At 35.1% G+C, this 11,626-nt stretch overlaps 1 protein-coding gene across 6 annotated transcripts in view; it reads right to left on the reverse strand.

The window, feature by feature from the left end:
* LOC106875263 (rab GTPase-activating protein 1) overlaps positions 1–11,626 on the reverse strand; it is a 120,644-nt gene that overhangs the window by 9,955 nt on the left and 99,063 nt on the right. For all 6 annotated transcript variants that reach the window (XM_014923344.2, XM_014923343.2, XM_014923342.2 and 3 more), the window contains 9 exons: positions 11,017–11,176; positions 10,480–10,727; positions 9,716–9,829; positions 8,993–9,067; positions 8,103–8,228; positions 7,527–7,670; positions 4,984–5,025; positions 3,083–3,211; positions 1,554–1,646 (listed from right to left, as the gene is read on the reverse strand). In XM_014923344.2, coding sequence (XP_014778830.1) covers positions 1,554–1,646; positions 3,083–3,211; positions 4,984–5,025; positions 7,527–7,670; positions 8,103–8,228; positions 8,993–9,067; positions 9,716–9,829; positions 10,480–10,727; positions 11,017–11,176 — 1,131 coding nt within the window. The remainder of the gene's footprint in view (positions 1–1,553; positions 1,647–3,082; positions 3,212–4,983; positions 5,026–7,526; positions 7,671–8,102; positions 8,229–8,992; positions 9,068–9,715; positions 9,830–10,479; positions 10,728–11,016; positions 11,177–11,626) is intronic.

The raw sequence follows: 11,626 nt of genomic DNA on the forward strand, positions 1-11,626 counted from the left end.
TGCCAGTACCGCCTGACTGGCTCCCGTAGGATTTTCGAGCGAGATCGTTGCCAGTGCCCCTGGACTGGCTTGTGCGGGTGGCACATAAAAGACACCATTTCGAGCATGGCCGTTTTCGTGCGGGTGACACGTAAAAGCACCCACTACACTCTCTGAGTGGTTGGCGTTAGGAAGGGCATCCAGCTGTAGAAACTCTGCCAAATTAGATTGGAGCCTGGTGTTGCCATCCGGTTTCACCAGTCCTCAGTCAAATCGTCCAAACCATGCTAGCATGGAAAGCGGACGTTAAACGATGATGATGATGATGATGATGATGTATCTGTGTGAGGCACTAATCAAGCAACTAATTTAAGATATTTGAAGCTTGTTATGTACATTATTTGGGTCATTGGTGAAAACAGGAAATTGTAGGTCCTACAAATGGCCATATATCAATATGTAAAAAGTAACAACATGTAAATTCTGCATATACTTTTCACATTGTTACAAATTCTCCTCACCAGTAAATAAAACTAAAGCCATGTATTTCTGTAAGTTCATGACACAAGGATTTCATAATGAATTTTTATAAAAATGATTTATTTTCTATAGAAATATTTCTATTTGTTTTACACGTTGATACATGTCCATTTGTGAAACATATAATTTGTTTATAATTTGCACTATCAATCCATTTTCATCAATACAGATATATAAACTGCATAAGCACAGAAACAACTGAAGTCATCAGTTCTAATACCAACTGTGTATTATCTTCATCTTATTGTCCCATCATCATTAAACTACCCTCATCACCAGCACCACAACCACTACTATACTCAATTTTACCACCATTACTATCATCTCTATCACTAGCATCAGTGCCACTATCAGACCTAAGCAAGACATTTTCACCCCACTACCACCACCAGCCACATCACCATCATTACTACAACAACGTTGTTATCTACCTCCATGCAAGCATGGATTAATAAAAGCTTCAATTAAACATATTGCCACTCATTTTAGACATGTGAAATCCAACATTCAGAGGGATCTGACCTCACCTCTTCTTCCTCTGTCTTTCTTGGTCTTCATCTGCCAAAGATATCTACAGTCTGTTCAGCAAACTTTTCCTTCCTTCATCAATCTATACAACCGTAACTAGTTCTAGTTCATATTTCATGAGTTGATGCTATCTTTATCAACCAGTAACTTTCTCAGTTCATTTGTGATCCACTTTACAAGTTGACAAGATGCACCAAGACAACCATATTCTGTTTCCTCTAAAGTGACAAGAACCATCAATCCAGTGATTCAGTTATGAGACTGACCCAAAGGTTAACTGTTCAAATCTCATATCTTACTTGCATCAATGAACTTTTATGAAGAACAACCACCACCTCTGAATAATAGTTAAGTATTAGACATAGGTGTAAAAACAGCTATTCTAACAATTCATATCTAGCATATCTAACAATTCATAGTTGCAGATCTATCAAACCAAAAACATTGAAAAACCAGAAATAAAAAAAAAAAGGAACTTTCAAGAATGTTGACTTAGAATGACTTACCTGAATTCTTTCACTTGGATCCTCTTGTTGTAATTCTTGTTCTTTTTGAGCTAAATATTCTTTCTCATATTTCTTCAATCGTTTAACAGTTACCTGCAGAAGAGAAGATCTCAGTTCATTGTCTAACCTGTTAAATGTTTAATTAGATCTACACTTTGATGTGCTCATGGAATCAGAAGACACAGATTAAACATATTTATTGAAAAAGGAGATACTATATCAATAATACAGTCTTTTTCTTTCTTTCTTTCTTTCTTTCTTTCTTTCTTAGATAGATAGATGGATGGATGGATGGATGGTGTTAATTACAGCAGCTGTTCTCTGCCACATGTTAATATAGAGAGAAATACTATCAGTTTATCAGCAATTCTTTATTACATGTAGAAAGACTTATACCAGCTGTTCTTTGCATGTCAAGATAGAGAGAGGTGTTCTGTTGTTTACCTCCAATGATTTCAGCTACATACTAAAGTGTTAAAATATACAGAGAGACACCATGTTAATGGCACTACGTATGTCACATCCCACTCCAAGCCAACACTTTAAGCAATCTTTCCTTAATTATTCATTTGAATCACCGTAAGTTAAACATTAACCACACCAAACAAAATTAGCTGTGTCCCAGTTTACTCTCCTTTCTCTTCAGATTAAGCAACAAAAAGAAAAAGAAGTGTAGTAAGACATGATAAGTTTATTTTTTTTACTGTAGCATGAGTTAGTTGTTTGAGGCAGATGCTCACCAGTTGAGGTTAGCATTGCGAAAATTCAAACATCAACTTCTGCCCAAGTCTGAGGCACATCTAAAAACTAAAAGTTCAGTCATTTGGTGTGAAAATGTTGAACCATTAACAATGTACTTCCAAGCATCTCATTCTGTCAGCTTTATCTAGAGCCTGGAAGGTTACCTTTGTACTATTTTAGTCATTATGATTACTGAGCTAAGGCAGTATGCCACTTCTTCACTTGGCATTCATCTTTGTTTTTTTTTAAGCTGTTATGAAGCTTATATCATTTCTATCCAGTTTGCTGAAATTGACATCTACAGTAAGATTTATATCTACATTACGACATTTGTTTTACTTTGTATTGTATCGTGGAATTGATATCAGCTCCAATCTGAAAAAAACCTGTAAATTGTAGTAAGTTCAACTGAAATTATTCATGTCTTACAAATGTTATTCCTACCAGACTGTACATCTGCATCCTGATTTCTCCTGTAATTCATGTTTGTTCAGCGTTGTTTGGAAACTAGTAAAAATTATATTTCATTTGAACACAGACCCAACTCATTTGCCTTCTGATATTTATCATTGCCTTTATGTAAAATTGCCATCTACATTATCTATATACACTTGCTAAAGAAGAATAGGGCAACAAAGAGTAATCAGTTCCTAGGATAACAATGGGTAACTACTACATGTAGTAACAAGTTATTAATATATGTGACTGAATACCAAGGAGTAACTTGTACAACATAAAAATAAAACAGCAATCAGTACAACATAAAGATAACAAGATAACCAACTTACTTTCATTCCAATTGCTGTAAGGAGAAGCTCTTTGGCAGTATCTTCAGAACGATACCTCTTGGGTAAGTGAACCCGAAAATATTTCAAGACACCTTCAAAATCAAGGGCTAATAAGTCCTTCCTGGACATCTGAAATATCAGAGAATAGGGAATGTGTTAGCAAGTAAGGGAAATGAATATTTGTGAAAAGACAACAGCTGGAGATTCTCTTCCTAGTTTCAATTCTAGAAATATGACCATGATTGGGCACCATCTTCAAGAGTTTTAGTTGATTGCATCAAAGTCATCATCATCATCATCATCATCGTCGTTTAACGTCCGCCTTCTATGCTAGCATGGGTTGGACGATTTGACTGAGGACTGGTGAAACCGGATGGCAACACCAGGCTCCAATCTAATTTGGCATAGTTTAGTACTTTGGAAATTATTTCATCAGCCTGATAAGGTAGAACAGCAATGCTGACCTGGACATAAACAGACATAACCAAAATGTTTACAAATACCACAAAGTATTTTTATTCTGTGCAACAATTCTGTTATCCCCACCAAAATACACACACTCACATGCACAGTTCATTGAATCTGAACTTTTATCATGCAACTCAAGTTTCACAACATTTCAATCTTCAGGTAAGAACAGGTAAGAACATTCAGCTTCAATAAACTGTATCCTCTACAGCGTGTGCGTGCGTGCGTGTGTGTGTGTGTGTGTGTGTGTGTGTGTGTGTGTGTGTGCATCGACCACACTTGGATGGTGCTTTTTACATGCAACCAGCATGGCATCGGCCACGACAGTGACTTCACTTGACTCAACAGGTCTTCGCAAGTGCAGTTTATTGCCCAATGATTGGAGGGAATTATCTAGAATCTCAAGTATCATCATTATCATTTAATATCCATTTTCTAACAAGGGCTGGATGGTTTGCCTGGAACTAGTAAGATCAGAGGCCACACCAGATTCCATTATCTGCTCTGGCATGGTTTCTATGGCTGGATGCCCTTTCTAACGCCAACCACTCTATAGAGTGTACTGGGTGCTTTTAACATGGCACAGAAATAATTATATAAAATAATTAATCAACAGCACAGTTTCTATCTCTGACTTTCAGTGCCAATTTACAATGAAGAATGTGCCTTTGACATTTGCTATTACAGAGATTTTTGTTAAACCTGTCACTTTTTGGAATGCATGGCAAAAATTTTGGCTTTTTCCAAGTTTGACAATTTAATTTCTGATGAGGAAGAGGATTTAAATGGTTTTAATGACAGATTAAAAATCCAAAAGAAATAATGTAGACAGTGTAAACAAAATCTACAGAAAATTCAAGGATAAAGGTGATTGGATTGTAATTTACTATGATAAGGAATTAACCGAAACTATTTTGAATTAGGAGATTATTACTAGCTTGATTAATCCTGTTAACAAAGATGCAGCAATTTGTTCTGCTGAAGATGTTGATGGAATTGAAACAGTGTTCAAAATACTACAGAATCATATCCGTTCATGGTTGTGATGCAAGCTTTTAAAATACAATGATTACAACAAAATAGAATTCTGTACGAAAAACCCACATAAGGAAGTTATTGAAGAGAGTACGTCTATAGAGCAAATACTCATGAGAGAATTTAGCTCAGGAAAGATAAAGAAAACACTATTGATCTATTTTGGCAGGGGTCTGCATTGGTTATATCAACTTAGTATAAATCTGCATGTGAGTGTGAGTGTGTGTGTGTGTGTGTGTGTGTGTGTGTGTGTGTGTGTGTGCACATGTGTGTGTGTGCACATGTGTGTGTGTGTGTGCACATGTGTGTGTGTGTGTATGCCTGTTTAATATGATAATAAATCTATAAATGTACAATTGGTTACTCAATATTTAAATTAGTAAAAGAAAGTGATTTACCTTAAGTAATGCCAATGCAATGTTGAAAATAACATCTTTGCCCTGAAGAGAGAAAAAAAAACAAACAATATATTAAAGAAATAATATTAAAGTATGATATAACTGATATAATGACAAATTAAAACTGTTAGTATTGACTTCACATTGAATGGAAGAGCCTTTATGCAATTGCTTGTCTAGTTAAAAATATCAGTCGATGAAGAAGTTTTTATGTGGTTGTTTCAATGTTAGAAATAGCCCATTTTATGCTTGTCTTCAATTAAGATAACATGACAGCTTTTCTGTGGAATTGGTGCAGCCAAACTGAATAGACTGCTGCATGTATCTGCTTGCCCATTTTACCTTTCATTTACTTGGGATTTATTTAGGTTTCAATGGAGAAATAAGGAAATCTTATTACTTTTTCATATTTACCTATGTGAACAACAAGTTAACATGAAGGATCCTCTCCAGTTACTCAGTTCACTAGAAGTAGCACCCAAATATCAATCAGATCAAACTCCTTAAAAAAAGTTGTATAATTGTCCTAAACAATGTCTGAACAAAAGTTGGGATGGTTATGATTGGAACACTTCTGATCATAGGTCTGCTCAATTGATAGCTAATCTGAAGGCCAGACAATAGCAATAAGCTAAACTAGTTTCAATCTTAGAGAACAGTACAACACAATATGAGTTTTCACCCTATGTACAAGAAAACTTTATGATAGTGCTAGAAATAGATTTTTACACATCATTCTTTTTTTTAATGTTGGGTGGTACTGCAAGAAGGTAGTACAGTAGTAGATTTTTGAAGAAAAAATTTCTTATTCAGAACTTCAGACTACTACCATTTCTCTCAATTGGTATCTCTTATGTTTCCTATATGCCAGGAGAGCAGAATAAGCAGAGATGTGTCAGTTAGCAAACCAAATATTGGGTTGGCAACTAAGTTCCTGCCAGTTTTTTAAATTTTGGAATCTATTTTTTTGAAAATTCTATTTTTGAATCATTTTGGAATCCCTTTTGTTTTTTTCTAGTTAATTTTAGTTAATTTTTGTTTATTTTCAGATCATTAAAATGGAATGTCAAGTTAAGAAAAACGACCATTTTTGACAACTTCTTTTTGCTTTTAATCAAGGTACTAAGGCCGCAAAAGCTGCTCACGACATTTGTGCTGTGTATGGAGAGGGTACCGTAGCTGAAAGAACCGCTCGCGATTGGTATGCCAAGTTTAAAAATGGAAATTTTGACCTCAAAGAAGCACCTCGTTCTGGCCGTCCAGTTGAGTTTGATGAAAAGCGATTAAACCAACTTTTGCACGAAAATTCTCGTCAAATGACAAGGGAACTTGCAGAGAAAATGGAATGCTTCTACACAGCTATAGAGAAACATCTTCATTCTATGGGAAAGGTTCAGAAGTATGGAGCATGGGTTCTGCATGTTTTAAGTGACAACAACAAAAATCAATGAGCCACAATCTCCGCTGGTTTGCTTGCTGATCACCGCTCAATCCATGGAGACAAGCAACGATTTCTTTACCGAATCGTTACTAGCGACAAAAAATGGTGCCTGTACATCAATATGAAGCAGCGTTAAGACTGGCTTAGCCCTGGTAAACATGCATTACCATGCATGAAACAAGATCTTCATCCGCGTAAAATGATGTTGTGCGTATGGTGGGACTGGGAAGGGATTATCCATTATAAATTGCTTGAACGGAACCAAACAGTCAACGCGGAACTCTATGTTCAACAGATGGAACGACTCATCACTGCTATTCAAGAGAAAAGACCTAATCATCAGCATGGAGTTCTGCTGCTACATGACAACATCCGCCCTCATATCACCAATATGACCAAGGAAGCCATTCAAATGCATGGCTGGGAAGTGCTGCCACACCCACCATACTCTCCTGATTTGGCACCAATGGATTTCCACCTCTTTCAAATGCTATGCACGGAGTTTTGTTCAATACTGATGCAGAATTGAGAGCTTGGTTGGATCGATTTTTCGAGTCAAAATCGGGTGATTTCTACCAACGAGGTATTGAAAATCTTGTTGAACGTTGGGAAGAAGTTGTAAACAGCAAGGGTGAATAAATTATTGGTTAATTAGTTGTTATTTTTTATTAAACCTTTTAAGAAATTTAAATTTTTAAAAACGGCGGGAACTTAGCTGCCGACTTAATAGAAACATACAGGAAGGCGGTGAGCTGGCAGAAACGTTAGCACGCCGGGCGAAATGCTTAGCGGTATTACGTCTGCCGTTACGTTCTGAGTTCAAATTCCGCCGAGGTCGACTTTGCCTTTCATCCTTTCGGTGTCAATAAATTAAGTACCAGTTACGCACTGGGGTCTATGTAATCAACTTAATCCGTTTGTCTGTCCTTGTTTGTCCCCTCTGTGTTTAGCCCCTTGTGGGCAATAAAGAAACAAGAAACATACAGGAAGGACAGATAGGCAATTGTTAAGTTATCTTCTACTTAGGTCTAATATTACTGCTGTTGATGATGACTATAAGGATGATGTTAACAATGATAAATGAAGATTATAATGAACTCACCTCACTAAGATAAAGGTCTAGCACATGGAACACCATGTGAAGGGGGAATTTAGCAGTAAAAAGAGTTAGGAACCACTGAGAGGCAAACATATGAGCTTCTAGACCCATATCCATAAAGTGATTATACAAGTCAGGCAGCAAGTCCTGTTAAAAAATGAAAAAGATATATAAACAGAAACACACATCTAGAAATAATCTTATAGACTACATGTATACTCACCGAGTTACTTGTCTATAGATAAAATATATTTATATAGTTTTAAAAATATATAAAAAATTGAGATAAATTTTTCTATATTAACAGAATTATATATTTGAAAATAGTCATTAGGAGATATATATATTAAGAGACTTTCACACTTGGTAATGATCTTTAAATAATATTCATACTTATGGTAATTGTATCAATAGAGCCACATATCTAGAGATAATCTTTAAAAATTACTTATATTAACTGAATCACATATATAATCTTTAAAAGCTATTCATATTAACAGAACCTCTTTTGAAGATAATCTTTAAAACCGAACAAAGAATTTCTCCTAAAATAGTTATCAAGTAATTCATTGTACTTACATGCATGAACCGTTGGATTTGGTAAAATTTGAGATGTAATTCCTCAAAACCTTGTTTAAACAGATCTCGAAGACCATAATCAAACATAATTTTCACTAATACACAAAATGCCTGTTCTTCTGGCATCTGGAATAAAATCGATCAACAATTGATGATCTATAAAACTGGTGTAAAAAAACAGATTTAATAGAGAGTTGAGACATGGATAAATGTGACAAAGATTGGAGAAGTATATACTACTGAGGTAATATATGTTGCTGTAAGTAACATAAATATATCATCATCATCGTTTAACGTCCGCTTTCCATGCTAGCATGGGTTGGACGATTTGACTGAGGACTGGTGCAACCGGATGGCTACACCAGGCTCCAATCTAATTTGGCAGAGTTTCTACAGCTGGATGCCCTTCCTAACGCCAACCACTCAGAGAGTGTAGTGGGTGCTTTTACGTGTCAATAGGGACATGTATACCAGAAGTTATGAATGGTGAAACAAAAATAGATTTAGCAAAATCAGAATGTTTTGGACTTATCAGGTCATCCCATAAGTTCTGTCTGAATTTTGAATAAAGAAAACAAGTGATCAAATATCATATTTAATTGAAATTTAATCATCAATGTACTTTCCTTGATTATCTATGACTTCCTTCCATCTATTTACAAGCTTTTTAATCCCATCAATGTAAAACTCTTTTGGTTTCAAAGACATTTCGATATGTTGGACATTAGGGTGTAAAATATCTACATTTGATTCCCAACTGAATATTATATTCATATTAAGTTGCCATATACTAATCTCCCTCCTCACTCTCTTTCATTCTCCTCATCTGTCTCTAACCCCCTACTCTATTAATAGTATTAGGTAAAAAAAAAAAAAAACAGTAAACTCACATGTAATAATAACGCAGCAGCAAGAAAAGATAAACCTTGGCAGTATCCAACTTCTTCATCATAAACAGAGTAAGCCTACAACAGAAATCACAAAAATCACTTAGTGAACAATCAAATAAGAAGTATATTTAGAAATGTAAAACTTGTGTATATTCTGATAGACATATATGCATGATGTGTCTGTGTCTGTGTGTAAATAGTAATCCTTTACTTGAAACAAAAGGAAACAGGTAAGGATCGGTGACAGGAAAAGCATCTGGTCATAAAATCTTGCCTCAGATACCAATCCTGTTTAAGCCATGCTAGCATGCGAAAACAAATGCTAAATGAATAAGGGATCATTAAAAAATGGAAATGTGGAGAGTTTAGTTTATATTATCTCCTTGAAAAGAGAAAAATCAATCCTATGCATTTCTTTCTCAACCATTTTCCTTCTATTCTGCCATGAGTGGGATAATTTTACAAATTCAAAGAAGAACAATCAGAGCAGATACCTTATAATTTAATGAAGGTTACAAATTTGATGCGGTAGTTATATATAACTAACAGACAGTCAATTGTGTATTCACATCTCACTAAACATTAAATCTTACATGAAACATTCAACCTACCCTTTCTCTCATAAAAGTTCTGCTATTAAGATATTCAAATAGGATGCTTCTCTCCCAATCTTCATCAAAAGAAAACAAAAACTCAGTTGATAATTTGAGAATGAAATCTTACCTTGCTGATTTTATATAAAGAATCTTGACCAACTCCTCCAGATTCTTTGAAAAAGTCATGAGCAGGAAATGTTCTGTTGATATCTCTTAAAATAACTTGCTCATTTGGGGATTCCTGGAAAATAATTATTCAAATAAGTTTATATAATTCACTGAAGAGGTCTTATAAGATGGAAACATATCTGAAGTTGTTTTTCATACTTAAATTAATATTAGACATTAACAGCTAATATTGTCTATTATTCACCAAATTATTATTTATAATTATATTCTTTTATGTTTGCTACATTAAATATGTTGACACAAATTTAACAAATATTTTTATGCAGGTAGCATTTTTGAGTAATTAACCATAGTGGTTTATCTATTTTTTATACAATCAGTTATTATTACTGTTGCGGGAATTATCTGACATGAAATGTTCACTTAAAAAAATAACTAGAAGATTCTCATGAGACATAAAACATTACTGATGTCAGTGACTAGTCAAGTTAATAGCCCCACAATCAAATGATCATGTGACTGCATAGTCAAATGACTATACAGTAAGGTTAATCAGACCAGTGACTACACAATCTAACTGGAAACTAAATAGTTAGACCAATAGCTACAGATCAATACTACATGGAAAATATAGAAATTTAAGCTCTACCTACATGAGGCATCCTACTTACTGTAGCCTTCAGTAGCCCAGTATTTCACTTCACATAGGACCAACTAGTTGAGGAGGGGGATGTAGAGAAGTAAATTTTTGTAAACTCTTACCTTTGTTATAAGAATTCTATATGCTTCTAAAAGTTCTATGTTGTTGTCACAGCCAGCCAGCAGCTGCCAAACTTCTCCACGCAATGCCTCAGGGATACCTTTGCGTGCAAGAGTTGAAACCTGTTTGGGTCGCATTGAGAGGTTTTGGTGCCATTTTGTGAGAACATCGTGCCAAGCCTCTAATATATTCTCATCGGTGACATCTTTACTTACAGCTCCAGAACCACTCAGTAAGGGTTCATCTCCATCTAGAGATAGAAACAAAGAAAACATTTATAGATATTTACATTCTGGTCCATAAACCTCAAATTGGGACATTAAGACTATGGAAAGGCTTATGAAAAAATACTTCAAAAGACTTGAAGGTCGGTGTGTGTTAAGGATGATGGTGGTGGTGGTGGTGGTGGTGGTGGTGGTGGTGGTGACAGTGATGGTAATGGTAATATCAAAAGAGCAGAAACAAAGTGAACAGAACTGTCAGTAACAGTAGAGTGCTGTTGGAGAAACATTGAAACAACTGAATAAAGGAATAAATACCAGATTCCTCATCAGGTTCCTGAGGAGTTTGAATATCTTCATGAAGATGTTTACTTGTAGTAAGACCAAGTCCAAGACCAGTTTTCTTCCTGTCAATCTCGGTTTGGCTCTCAACAGTGATTACTTCATATTTTGATTCACAAGGCATGGAACCCTCCATCTGTTAAAGGGAGGAGGAAGAAAGAAAAAAAAGGAATATTTAAACCGAATTTGACAGTAATAATCTTGAGGTAAAACAAGAAAAAGGAGAAAATTATCATGTGAATGGAGAGGGAAGATTATAGAAGAAAACTAAACAATAACACGAAATACAACAATAACATCAATTCAACAATAAACATCACATATAACAATAACAACAAGTATCATATACAACAACTAACAAGCAACAATAAACAGGGACTGAAGCCAATACAGATGTAGATCTAATGTATGGAGTATAGACATACAGAGAAACATGCACATGCAGGTACACATGGATTTTGTCTTGCAAAACAAGGCCAAATACGAGCAACAACATACTTCTGAAGCATCTAACAATTCTCTTGTTATATAGCTGTGTGGTGTTTGTGTGTGTGTATACAAACACACACACTATATATATATATAT

The sequence above is a fragment of the Octopus bimaculoides genome, chromosome 2 (assembly GCF_001194135.2).
Source record: "Octopus bimaculoides isolate UCB-OBI-ISO-001 chromosome 2, ASM119413v2, whole genome shotgun sequence".
Lineage (NCBI taxonomy): Eukaryota > Metazoa > Mollusca > Cephalopoda > Octopoda > Octopodidae > Octopus > Octopus bimaculoides.